This window comes from Manis pentadactyla, chromosome 8 (genome assembly GCF_030020395.1).
Source record: "Manis pentadactyla isolate mManPen7 chromosome 8, mManPen7.hap1, whole genome shotgun sequence".
Classification (NCBI taxonomy): domain Eukaryota; kingdom Metazoa; phylum Chordata; class Mammalia; order Pholidota; family Manidae; genus Manis; species Manis pentadactyla.
Window position 1 is genome coordinate 134,875,758 of NC_080026.1, and position 13,650 is coordinate 134,889,407.

The 13,650-nt window shown below is 50.5% G+C and overlaps 1 protein-coding gene across 2 annotated transcripts in view; it reads right to left on the reverse strand.

The window, feature by feature from the left end:
- The window catches only part of ADAM12 (ADAM metallopeptidase domain 12), a 333,734-nt gene that overhangs the window by 49,065 nt on the left and 271,019 nt on the right, over positions 1-13,650 (reverse strand). For both annotated transcript variants that reach the window (XR_008999055.1, XM_036898669.2), the window contains exons 12-14: positions 9,949-10,126; positions 5,384-5,473; positions 3,745-3,940 (exon numbers count right to left, since the gene is read on the reverse strand). Coding sequence is in view for 1 of the 2 variants with exons in the window: in XM_036898669.2 (XP_036754564.2) it covers positions 3,745-3,940; positions 5,384-5,473; positions 9,949-10,126 (464 nt within the window). In the remaining variant the exon portion in view is untranslated. The remainder of the gene's footprint in view (positions 1-3,744; positions 3,941-5,383; positions 5,474-9,948; positions 10,127-13,650) is intronic.

A 13,650-nucleotide genomic window follows, 5' to 3' on the forward strand; every position in this document is an offset into this window, starting at 1 on the left:
TGGTGCATCTCGCTGGCCGGGAGCCTGTGGCCGAGGAAGCTATCTCCGCCCCGGGACTGTGATGGTCACATCCTGACTGTACCCTGGGCCCAGGACTGTGGCAAATGTGTCACTCTGGCAACGTCAGGGCCCCTCAGTCAGCATCTTATAATAGCAGGGCATTGATGAATGCTTAATATATGGGAGAGTGGGTGAGGATCTCTGCTCCCCAGGACTGGGCCCGCGCTCTAGGCACGCAGAACTGTCTGCGGTTTGCTGGACGAGCCCCACTGTTCCTGCGTGCCTTGACCCCTGCTCGTCCATATGTAGGAATGACCTTTTCTCTCCCACCCCTGGGTAACAACTACTCCAGGGCAAGCTCACCTCCAAAGCCCTCCTGGTTGGCTCCCACCCCCAGGCTGGGCCCTGTCTCCCATGTCTCATCACATCACGGCCCTTACGTGGCCCCAGGACTTGAAAATCTTGCTCCCTAGTTTCTGAGCTTTCTACGAGTTCAGTTAGTTTATGGAGTTTAGATTTGCTAGGCACTGCCCATCTAGCATGCTGCTGCATAACATAGATAATAAGCTAGGTTAGAGGACAATAACGTGCCTCTGCAGTGGGCATATGACTATCCCCATTTTACAGATGGGGCACAGAGGGCTGAGCAGGCTGAAGGTCACCTAGCTGGTAGTGGCCTATGTAACCCTGCAGTAGGCAGGAAAACAGCCCCCCAAAGTGATCCCTATTGTAACCCTCGGAACCTGTGGGTATGCTACCGTACATGGCAAAAGGGCTTTGCAGATGTGATTAAGTTAAGGATCTTGAGATGGGGAGGTGCTCTTGGACGGTCTGGGTGGATCCAGTATGATCACAGGGGTCCTTTCAAGAGGGAGGCAGTGGGGGTCAGTCAGAGAAGGAGAAGGGGCTGCAGAAGCAGAGGTCAGAGAGACCAAGACTAGGCGATGCATGTGGTGGGCCCTGAGTTGGAGGAAGGGGCCGTGAGGCAGGGAGTGCAGGTGGCCTCTGAAGGCCGGAACAGGCAAAGAAATGGGTGCTCCCTAAGCCTCCAAAAGGAACACTGCCCTGCCAGCATCTTGATTTTAGGACTTTTAACCCCAAAACTAGAAGACAATAAATCTGTGTTGTTGTAAGGCACTAAGCTTGTGGTAATCTGTTACGGCAGCCACAGGTAACTCACGCAGTGCCCGCGAACTAGATGGTGAGGCAGCCACCGGAAGGGGGTGGTCACAGGCCCCTCTCAGGAGCCCCTTCCACAGATGGCCACAGCTGGTCCTTGCACATGTGTCCCCTGCTCTCCTGAGGAAGAGTGCGTGGTGACTGGAAGTACTAAGGAGGGGTCGGCTAAGGCAGCCTGAGCCGAGGAAGTGACGAAGCTGAGGTGGGTCCATGCCTCTCTGATTCTAGGAACTCTGTGCATCCCAGTGCCAGCAATGTCTAGTCCCTGTGCAGCTGCCATGGCCAGGAAGATGTCCCCCAGGCAGAGTGAGAGGGCAGGGGGAGAGGGGCAAGCCGGGAGCGCCAGGGAAGCAGCCCTGAGGGGGTTGCACACCCCTGGGCAGCCGGGCCCTGGGCTCAGCCCTGGTCACAGGGGTGTTGAGAGTTCAGAGCAGGTAACTTCCTACTGCACCTGCTCTTGAAAAGCTCGGTCCATGAGTCAGGCTGTCAGTCCGTCTGCCTGTCTGGCTCCATCCCTCTCTGGTCAGGCAGCCTGAGGAGGACTAATCTGATGAGATAATGAATACCAGCCTTGGTCACCATGAATCCAAGGCCTGCAGCCAGCTGAGTCACCCGGTGGCGGTGGCTCAGGGAGAGCTGTGCTGCTCCAGGGGGCCTCGCCGTGGAAACGGACCCAGACCCGGCGGGAGAGCAGGGCAGCGAAGAGCATGTCGCACTCCAAAAGCTTCGAGTGCTGTGTGCGCTCTGGCCAAGGAATTCTCCTCGGAAGGGAGTGCTGCCATGTCCCCTGTAACTCAAGAAGCGGAGATTACTGTTTCCGGAGAAAGGCTGGGCAGGAGTGGCCACCGGGGATCTGTGAGGCCTTGAGGATTTGGCCAGCTGCAGCCGCCACTGTCCCAAAGTGACCTCACTTGGCCAAAAGGTGTCTGAAGCCAGGATGGCACTCAGAGTACCCCCAGCAGTGTGACAGGCACGCCGCGACTCCTGCCCTGTGCTTGTCACTGCTAAGTGCCCACCCGAGGTGAGACGAGAGCCCCACCCTTGCCTGCGGGCCCTCCTGGGCTAGCAGGCCAGGGGGCCAGGCTGAGGGCTGGTCTGGGTCCAGAGATGAAGCCGCAGGTCCCAGGCACCACAGGCCCCCTTCTCTGCCGGCCTCAGTGCCCAGTGAAGCCTGAGCAGGTGGCACCATCCCCACGGGGAACGGTGGGCAGCCGCCATCTTGGCCCCATGCTGCGCCCCTGCCGTTCTTCCTCCTCCCTCAGGAAGTGCCCCGTGTGGACAGCTGTCTCTGGCTGGCAGGGATGGAGCGGCCTCATGACAGGACCAGCCCAACACACGCCTGCCTTGCTCCCCACACTGGGGTCACTGCTTTCACATCACACCCCAAACCCGAGCTCTGATGGTGAGTCACCACTTTCTTATTACTCCTAAAACCAAAGCCCTGCAGGGAATGGCCGACAAGGGTCCACATCCATGTCCGTCCCTACTAGAGCTTGCCTGGCTCTCTGCCTGGCCAGCCACTGCGGGGTCACCCCTGCAGCCAGCAGGCGACAAGGCAGTACCCTCTGTGGGTTCGGGGCCTGAGTCCTGGGGGCCAGAGCAGCAGCCATAGGGGTGCCGAGCCCACAGAGCCCTGGGAGCTCTGGCCCCAGAGGGTGGGCAGTGGGGGAGACACCCGCTGGGGCCTGGACCCTCCCTCTTTTCATCCAATCACCTCTTTAATTTTAGAGCTTCTGTGGCTCTCTGGGGCAATGGTACAGCGTGGCAGTTAGGCATGGGCTTTGGGTCACAATGGCCTGGGTTCAAATCCCAGCCTACAACCTTGGGAAAATGACTTCAGGCCACTGAGTTTGAGCTTCACCTTCTGTAAAACCGTAGTCATTGTCCCTAGCCTAGGGTCCCTGGAGGGTGAGAAGGACAGTGCTACCAAATACCTGGCCCTGTGTCCCCCCTACAGGCAGCCTCTAACCTGGCCACCACAGCCATCGCTCGAGGCCACCTTCCCATCAGGGAGCCCCTTGGGGGACGCACAGGTCCCTCACTCTGCCTTCACACCCACATGGGCATACAAGACCCGCAAACACCTGTGCCCCTGCTCTTTCTCTGAGCTCTGGGTCCAGGTGTCCCACCCCAGCTGTCCCCACCTTCCCTCCCACACTCTGGCTCCTGTGTCAGGAGTGACCTCTCCCCACCAGCTCTCTGGCACCCTCAGCCCACGGCGGGCATCCCCCTTTGAGCACTAAGAGGCACTTACACAATTAGAGTGCTGGTGGGAAGTTCCATCAGTCTGTCTGCCCAACTACCTGCTAAACTGTCTGCAGGCAGAGCTCCCGGCTGTTTGTGCCCCTCACCCCACGGGGCACACCCATAGGTGCTCACGCATCTCTCGCTGGATAGCACTGGGCTCTCCACTTAGGCATGCCCAGTGCCCAGCATGGCTCCAGCTCCACTCGGGAGCCAGCTCCTCCCCCTGCTTAGACAGCACGCACCAGGAGGGATGCTTCTGAAAAGAGGGGAAGTGCCCCAGCCCTGCTGCTGGGCACCCAGCCAGTGGCGGCCACGTACCTGGTCCCCAGAGCGTGATGCACTGCTGTTCATGCGTCTGACAGATGCCGTTGTAGCAGTAACCATCCACCCCCTGGCACGGGTGCCCGTCGTGCAGGTACACGTTGGCTGGGCACTGGGGGCTGACCCCCGTGCAGAACTCAGGGAGGTCACAGGAGTTGCCGGAGCCCCTGCACGCCATCCCCGCAGGCTTCAGCTGGAAAGAGAGAGCTGTTGACAGTGTGCACACTGTGGGAAGGGGGAGCAGGTCCTCAGTAGCCCTCGGGGTGCAAAGGAGGAGAGCCATTCTCATTCAGCCTCACACAGGAGGGTGAGGCTTTCAAAGGAAGCCTCCTTTACAACAGAGAGCGTCATTAAATAGACAGGCCATCCCAGCCCTGGGGCTCACCTTTCCGCTAAGAAGAGCGGCCTCTTTTTAATTTCATGCAACAGCATCTTCTGGTGAGCAAACAAACCAGTCACTGGCACTTGTCCCCTTAGAGGAGGCAGGGGGGAGAGTGTTGGCTTACGGGCTCGTTAATTCTGAAGGTCTCTGCTCGCCAACACCATCATGTGGTTAAGATGATGGGCGCTGGCATTTGTGGGCAAGTGGACAAAAATAATTCCAAGGGCACAATCACAATAGCAATTATTTGTCATCAAATCATAGAGCTCAAAACCTGTCTGTAGGACTCGATAGGGCAAGGGAAGGAAGTGACACAAGGGAGCAGTAAGGATGTTAGGAACCATCTGACCAACACTGCATCTTTTTGTGGCTGAAAGTAAGGCTCAGAGTGGCCTGTCTGAAGCTACATGGCCAGCGGTGTCCCCCACCACAGCCCCTTCCAGGCGCCTTCCACCGCCAGCTGCGATGTGCCAGGGCATGCCAGCTGCTTTTAATGTTCCCCATAAGTTAACCACAAGTAGGAAGGGGATAAAGGGTATTTTAAGCAGAATGTAAACTGCTGTAATGCGCTTCTGAATCACCGCGCTCTAGTGGGTAGCTAAGAGGGAGCTTCCTGCAAGCAGGATGCCAACAGAACTGAGTACTTAAAAAGAAATAAAACTCTACCCTTAGAATATCTGAATCGAAGTTCAGTCTTCTACTCTGTCAGATCTCAGCTGTGAATAATGAGACAGACAGCGGACTTGCCAAACAAACGCAGTCCTGTGGCAGAGAGGGCAGACGCACAAAGCTGCCGCTCTCGGCTGGCACATGCTGGTAGGAGGGCACTGGGATCCAGCTGGTCACCAAACCCCTGGAGCAACCCACATGGCTTCTCAGCCCAGCAGGCAGATGTTCTTGGGGTGGAGCAGAGGCTGCGTGACGCGGGTGGGGACCTGCTCTTGCTCGTTCTTGCAAGAGTGAAGGGACCACGTGTATTTCCAACAGCACAGCTAGAATGTTTGACACTGGGCTCGAGTCTTTTGGTCCACTTACTTTTCAGCCCATAATGAAATACTTTATGACAGATGGCTTAGCATTAAAATGTGCATTTTATCCGAAGATTGGAAAATAAGAAAAATAGGAGGAGGGTAATGTCAACTTGTGTGAGGAGTTAAGAGCGAGTGTGGGGAAATCGCCCCGCCCCATCACTTGCCCCACATCGGTGTGGAACCACGCGAACCTGTGGGTGACCTTGGGGGCAGGAGAACTCACCTGGCAGTCCTCACAGCACAGCCCGTGTGCGCATACAGCGTCTGGCTTCAGGGTACAGGTGGTGGCGTTGCAGCAGAGATTCATGCATTCCTGGAGAGAGGAAGGGGATTCATTTGACAGGGTCACTGGAGCAACTAGTCATGGAAAGCAAGGTGGCATCTTAAGTGAGTGCAAAAGGGAAGAAAGAACCAGAGAGCCTGGCTCTTGAGCTAAAAACCAGCCTGAAGGAGGATTCTCTTCATCTGCAGGAAAGTAAAGCTTTAGTTAAGTGTTTACGAACTGACTGATCTGCGGGTCCCTGGGAAAAGTCAGCAGCACTTGAGCGCCTTTCATGAAGGGCTAAGAGCCCGGACAGGAGGCTGGCTGAGAGTCATCCAAGTCAGCGGCAGCTGGGGCTCTGCAGGGAGGTCTCCCCCTGCTGCAGGTCTTACTGCAGTGAACTGTTTCAGGCCACTGGAATATGTGGAACTTAATTATTTAAAAATATATATGGATGCATGTAAACTTTACATGTCAAAGACTGACCGTCTGCTCCTTTTAATCTGGAGCATTCTGGCAGGAAATGAAGTCAGATTAATTGGGTTTCAACCACAGTTCCTACAATCTCACCGAATGCCTAGATGAGGCTCTTCTCAGCACAGGTGGGCTGTCCCACCAGCCAAGGTACTCCTCGGTGGGAAATGCCCATTGGAATAACCAAGAGGTGGAAAGGAGGCCTGTGGGCTGTGCGCATTGACTTGCAAGGGATTTAAACAGTGAGATCAAACATTAGATGGATTGCCCTCTCTGAAATACAAGTGAGAGAGGAAATTAACTTCTTTGTTAGGTTATGCTTCACAAGTCCCCAGTTTTTTATAACAAAAAGAAACTAGAGATGGACACCTTTTGCTTTGCTCTCAACAAAGGGTCTATACACATTTATCTAGTGTATTTATGAAGTCCTTGTACTTTAGAAAATTCCAATAATGGTGTTTACACATTGTAAAATAAATTAAATTATCAGAAGGGAGAGTTCAGAGTCTACTTAGTATTGATGAATTTATCAGTGTCCTTTTATTTAATATATGATGTGTGCTTTACTACACTGGTGGATAGTGACTGCAATGGGGTATGGGAGGGGACTCGATAACAAGGGTGAATGTAGTCACCATATTGTTTTTCTTGGGAAACCTTTGTAAGAGTGTATATCAATGACACCTTATTAAAAAAAAACTATATGATGTGTGCTGAAGAATTTATACACTATTGGCCAGAGTGAAGCCAATCATATACTACATATTAAGAGTATAATAGTTTCCTCCTGGAAACCATCTTCTGTGAATGAATTTATTATTAGTATCATAAGCACAATTAACAAAATTCTGTCAATAATCCAGAAGATTGATGGCTAACCTGGACACCTGAACTGTACCCTGTGTAAAACTGAATCATGCTCTCATTTGGGGTTTACCATTGCTCCTGTTAGACTTGTATCCAAAGTTATTAAATTTTAAATTTGTTTAAGGGCTTTATAAACATCCAGAGGACGTAATATTCACAGGAAGATAAAACTGCCAACCAGAAGTCATAGCTATAACGTTAGTGACAGTAAGGGTCTCTAACTCATAGACTTACAATCCTAAAATATTTAGGAACTTGTTTTGTTTCTTTAAAAGGCATCCATCAGTTGCATTCCCAATGAGTGCCATCAAATACACAGCAATGTCACCCTGTTCATACAGTCTGGCGGGCTCTATGAATGATGCATTAACCAAATTACAGATTTCCTTGAACTTCTAAGTCAAATCAACCATCCTAAAACTGAGTTCTGAGACCCTTTGAGACTACCTCCCCACCTCCCCCCAAGTCACTAAATAATATAAGCAGTAGCTCAAATGGAAATGCAGCCAAGTAGAAGGGCTCTGACTTCAAAGGGGATTGATAATGTGGGAAAGATAACTAAATTTAAAAGATATTTGTGAGCTACTGGCATCCTATTGACTTTAAACAAGGAGATAAGGCTGCTTTCCCAACCCTGTTAAGCTGGAAGAATGAGTGAGTTGTCAGGAAATCCTTATGGTTGATGTAAGTCCAATCCCCTGTGCAGAAGGCTCCGGCAGTCCCTTGCCTCTTTAACTACCCGGAATCGGTTTCTTCTGCAGTACTATATTTATCAGAAGAGTCAAATTCCTCATCTGTTGATACATTTATTATTTTAGTACTCAACAGAGAAGTTCAGCAGAGCCAGTGAACACTAGGTCCCCAAAGAAGAAGGAATAATGAAGTCATTAGCGGATTCTCTGCAAATGCCCTAATTGTCACTCTGGTGTTGCAGGTAGTAGACAGACTCTTAATCACTGTGAACTAGGCTAAGGCTATAAGGCATCTTCTTGGAAATAGTGGAGGTTATTTCTGGGGGCACGGGGGAGGTAGTTGGTTCCAGTTGTGAGGGGGGAGGTCATTCTGTCCCTATTTGCTCACTGATCTGGTGACCCACTGAGTGCCTCTGTCCAGGGGACACATGGACCAATATGAAGCAAAGGCAGGACGAGTGTTTCCAGGGCCTGAACACTGGGTTGGGGAGGACGAGCCCAGTTAACAGGTGTGACTGCAAGTTCTGGTCTAAGCAGTTTGGAAACTGGATACAGTTTGAGCTTAGACCTTGAAAAGCAAAAACTAAAACACTAAAAACTGAGCAAAAAATTTCTTGAAAGAACAAACTTTGGATGAGGAGAATGAGAGTTCTTGTCAAATATCAAGAACTTGTCCTCTGAAGTAAGGACCCTGACCACAGAAGCACAGCTGGGAATCCCGAGCAGGCAGAACACGGCTCTGCGTAAGGAGGGGTCTGCTTGGCTCGATGCTGCCCCGCAGGGCACCCTGCTGCCTGGGCACGTAGTGAGCACCTGTCAAGGCTGAGTGACTCCGTGGTGGAGATAAGAGAGTGTCAAAACTGCAGAGGCTGGCAAATTTCAGGCATTCGAGCATCTGGTGGTGATGGTGGTGGAAGTGGAGATGGTGACGGCATGATGGTGAGGGTGTCAGCAAAGCCGGTGGTGCTGCTAGAATATGGAGTAAGTAACTGCTGACAAAGTCATTCCACACCCGAGAGCTCATGGCTCCATGAAGAGCTATCAAATTTATTTAGATAAACAGTTGTAAGAAGTTCAAATCAAAGGCAAATCATTTTAAGTCAACATGGTCTCTCCTGAGACATATGGGTGATTTCAACTCATGTGGAGTTTTCTTCAAGTGATCAACATCTCCAAGGAATTTCCCCTTTGCATACCCCACCTCCTGATGGTTTCAAGTTTTCCTCCACTAGCCTTAAAAAGGGTTTCTGAAGTCCCATAACAATGGTTGGCTGCACACCAGCAGCCATTCCCTGTGCATTGTGGGAAAACTGAACACAGCTGTGGAGTGCTATCATCGCTGACAAATCCTAAGTTTGCAAGGGCACCAGAACATGTGACAAAGCCACGTCCACAACCTCCATGCCCCAGGACTAACTCACTCCCAACATGCTTGTAGAAACGGTCAGACTGAGACCAAGACCCTTCCTGCTGGTATGAGAAACCTGAGAAGTAGAGGCTAGGACATCAGCTGATTGTGTGATGAGCACAGGAATTTGGGGGATGTCCCAGGGGCTCAGCACAACATCCTTCCACCCCAGAATCCTCCTCTCAGAGCAGCCCTCCACACACGTTCTTCCTGAAGCCTCATTAAGCCCATCTGTGAATTTAGCTAAGCCCGCCTTGAACTTGTCGACCATTTCAGCCTGCATGAGCTCTGAGGGTGGGGTGGGTGGGGTGGGTGGGGGGAATCCCACATGCAGACTGCCTGCTAGACAAACTGCTTGTTTTGATTTATTCTAGATACAGCCTCCTCCCAGCTTTGAAGGGCACTTGTTTCACCAGAAAATCTCACTGTGCCCGGCTTTTTATTTCTCAAGACTATTCAGAGATTAAAAAGGGGCTGTTATAATTTTTATGTTGATTAACTTTATCTTGGACCCTACAGAAACAAGAATATTTCCTGACATTGGCTGGAAAACAGGGCTAAATAAGCCCTTTGCTGGATAAAAACATTCCCAGCTTTCACTTACTGCTTCTGAAAGCTAGCAAGCAAAGAGGCAGATGCCTGGGGGCCTCCGCCTGTTCACCCCGGAAGAGGCTGCTGCAGCTGTGGGGGGAGCTCTTGGTTAAAACTGAATGCTGCTAATTCATATTCCCCTCTGGTCATTCGCCTTACAAAGAGAAATAAATGGTGCTTACGAGCCATTTGAAGCTAGCATTTCAAGGCTTTCTTCTCTGTCAAACTCTAAACGAAATGCTTTTTCATTGTTCTTGTCCTCGGCCGAGAATACAGTGTCCTTCAACAGAGATGGTTCTTGATCCTTTTCAACTGGTGATACAACTTATTCTGTGCAATAGTTAACATTCAAGAAGGCCGCCCTGGCTGGTGAGGCCATGTCAGACTTGCCAACCTGAATGTCTAGCACTTCCGTTTGCAGCGCCAAGTCTCTAAGTCCTCACTTCTTTGCCCAGCCATGAACAGAGGCAGACATCCGAACACGGGTCCCTTACCTCTGGCTCCCCACAGTCACACTCTTCTCCTTCTTCGACATATCCGTTCCCACACTTCGGGCCCCCAAAAGACTGCTTAACTTCCGGCAGGTTGAAGAGGCACATGCCCACGCCTTTCTCCAGGCTGGCCTCCAGGTCCCTCTTGCTGCAGCTGCTGAACGTCATGGGGAAGGGGTACCTGCGGAGAGGAGCCAGAATGGTCAGTTGCCGCACGGCCAATCCCCTGAGCCCTTCCTGTGCAGATATTCATGGTGGCAACAGGCAGTACCCACCCAAGTGTCCACTGTTAGTCTCAGTGTGCAAATGCTGAAATGCCCAGCATACACTGAGGCACCTTCAGCCCCTGAGATCTCTTCCTCTACAGTGCAACACGCTAATGAGTGCTTTATCCAAAAAAGAAATGATCTTTTGACAGTTTTCAAATCAACAAGTTTAGATGGAATCTTGCTACAGACATTATTAACAGTTCTGCATGGAATGATACAATGGAAGTGAATTCTGCAGCTTGTAAATGTGAATGCATAGCAATGTCCCGATCAGGACGTGCAAAGAAGAAAAAAGCACAATGACTATGCTTATCAATTCCGTGGTTGCCTGAACACAACTGCCATACTGTCGGTGAGGGCCGGCTGATACTGGCATTCATGTCTGTGAAGGGCCAACCACTGTCTTTCCCCTGCAAGCTGTAAGAGAACGGTGGCAGCCAGAAATGCAGCTCCTGCTCTTGTCTTGAAATACCAGAGCTACAAAGGGCTGTGGCAGAGCTGGCCAACCTCCCTGCAAGGCTCATGCTCCCCCTTGCATTGTCTAGAATGGCTGCCTAGTCTCCTTGCACCCAGGTGGCCTGTGTGACTAATTCTTGGTGAAGGCACATGAGCAGAGGCGAGGTGACATGGCCACTTCTGGTTGAAGGCAGTTAAGCTGACTGTTCCTCTTTATGTCCTTTCTTTCTTTTTCTGCCAGCTGAGCTCAGGGTATTCCAATGTCCTAGGAGATGGAGGAGCCAGACACAGCACCTGGTCCTGACTCACTGTGCAGATGGAATCCACCTGCAGCTTTGAGCCCCAGGGGGTCATATGGAAGGAAGCACACCTCTATTAAGGGAAGCCACTGAAACTTGGAGGTTTGTTTCCTATAGCAGCTAAAATATGGAGGGTCCCACTCTCTTTTCAAATGCATATTTCCATATCTTTAGGCAGCAAGGATTATAAGGGGCAAGCGTGCTAGAAATCCAGAAAGTTTTATTGCTTAGTGAGCAAGCAGGACCTGCTGCCCACCAAATTCAGCAGCCTCTCCCCATGCAGACATTTGCAGGATGACATTAAAACTGGATCTTAACTAACTGGCCAAATCAATGCAAGCTGCTATATCTCCCCGAAGAGGGCAGACTAGCCACCATTCAGTGATAGAGTTTGGCAATATTTTGATCATGATGATGTCCATGGCCAAACGAGTAACATTGTCTTATCCCGCCCCCTATCCCCCCCACCCCAATTGTTTTCTATCAGTCTCAGGTAATTAACTCTGGAGTTAATGCCAATATACAAATAAGTCAATAAACGCAAATCCTGCTCTTGGATGCAAAGATAATAAGCGAAGGACTCATTTAGAGCATTGAACAAAGTTCCTTCTGAAATCTTTAACTTTCCTTGGCAGGCAGATTGATTATTCCTGGTATCAAAGCGATGCCGAACAGCCTCAAATGATGATCCACAGAAAAATTATAATGTTATCAATTTGGAAGAGCTTCGTATTGAAAAGATGATGGTGCATTACACGGAATTGAGAACAGTTCTCTTTGCAAAGAAATAAACTTCATCAAGGCACATGTCGGACCTCCCTCTATGTGTGAGAGTTTTCTCAGGGCCTGATCTGGGAGACTAAACAACTTTCTCAGTGATATAGTGCAACCGGGTGTTGTGACGAACTCTTATCAGTTCATTCTGGAAAGGAACTGATTTGTAGACTGTTAACTGTTAATTAGGAAAGACATCAGGATAAATTACAAAACTCAGGAGGGGTTTACAGTAAGGATAACAGGTGAGAGAAGCCTGCTAAAAGAGTGATATGAATCACCTGCTTCACAAGTCTGCAGAGACTGTCCCCCAAGGTCCAGAGATTCGAGGGCTGAGACCAGCTTCAGCAACAGCTTCAAAGCAAGTTCTCCCATCTCACTGCCTTTCAAAATAACAAATACATTTTGGGCTTTGGGGGCGCTGACATTAATGGATAGAAACAAGATGCATGAGATCAGGTAATGTCCAGGACTTAAACTTCAGATTGTTTGGAAGAGGGGAATAGATCACCACTGGCAAAACCACACTCATGGGCCTGGGGTAGACGTCAGATACAAGTGTAGTTATCTGAAGAATAATGAATTTCTATTCCTCTTAACTTTGCTCATTCTACTGAAGGACAAAACCCAAGTGCTTTTAAAATCTCCTCTCATTTAGTATCATAGATAGACACTATCCATCCAATTCACAGGTTCTCAACCTTGCTCTGAGGAACGAGGTCCAGGTATTAATTCGTCAAGGTGTCTCTACTTCAACAGCAGAGAAACACCTCTCCTCAGATGCCAAATGCAGTGCTAATAAATTGCCAGCAATGAAACAGACCCTCCCTCAGGGTTGCTCACCACCAGCCCAGAGCTGGGCCTCACACCACACAGCCTGATTTCACCAGCCTGCCTTCAAAGTCAGTACAATGAAAACCTCCAGCAACTGCTGGCCGTGGCCCCCAGCTCTGCCGGGAACACCTGTGAGCGGGTCCTCTTTCCTTCCAGCCTGAGGCCTGCCTTGCTCGGAGAGTGATTCCAGTGGGGCCCCTTGGGAGGGCCAGAGACCCTTCCCCAAACATTCCTCCCTTCTTCGTGGGCTGGGCCATGCAGCGTTCCTCCTTCTACGTGAGGATGGAAAATGCATCTGCCATCATCCAAGAATTCTCTTTTGATGACAAATGGTGATGAGACCAGGGAGCGTTTTGTACCTGTAGAGTCCCTGTGCTGATTCTATTCTTTTGTGATTTCTTACCAGGGAGCCTAGGTGACTACTTCATTATGATAGAAAATTCCTGAACTTATTTGGGCATTTAGAGGAAGTCAGGTTGTAGAGGGAGAAAGCAGAGCATCCTGTTGCTCATCATTTCAATTATTCTGCAAATATTTATTCAACACCTACTGTGTGCCAGGCATTGTTCTAGACCTTGGGGACATGAGAATGAATAAAACATACAAAAAATCCTGGCCATCCAAGAGTTTCATTCCAGTGGGGCCGAGAGGCAATGCGGTGAGGGGGCCTGTGAAGTGTGCGAGAAGGGGATGGATGTTACAGAGAAAAATGTAACAGGCAGTGGGGAGGAGATGAGTGTGGGGGGCTCTGAACTTTTAGGGAGGGTGGTCAGGTAAGATCTCACTGGGGGGTGGCATTTGAGGTTCTCACCAGGAGGATGTGAGGGACCGAGTTATGAGCACATCTGGTGGAAGAATGTGACAGACAGAGGAAAGAGCCGGTGCTAAGGAGTGTGGACAGGCATGACCAGCCCAGAGGAGCTGGTGGAACAGAAGACAAGCAGGGTCCTCTTTCAGGAACACATCCCCAAGAGGCGGCCCCTTCTCCAGAGAAGGCCCCTCAGCTGCTCAAAGTCATGCCAGTAGAGAATCATTAATTTGGGGGATGAGGGGGGCTTGGCCTGCAGGGACCA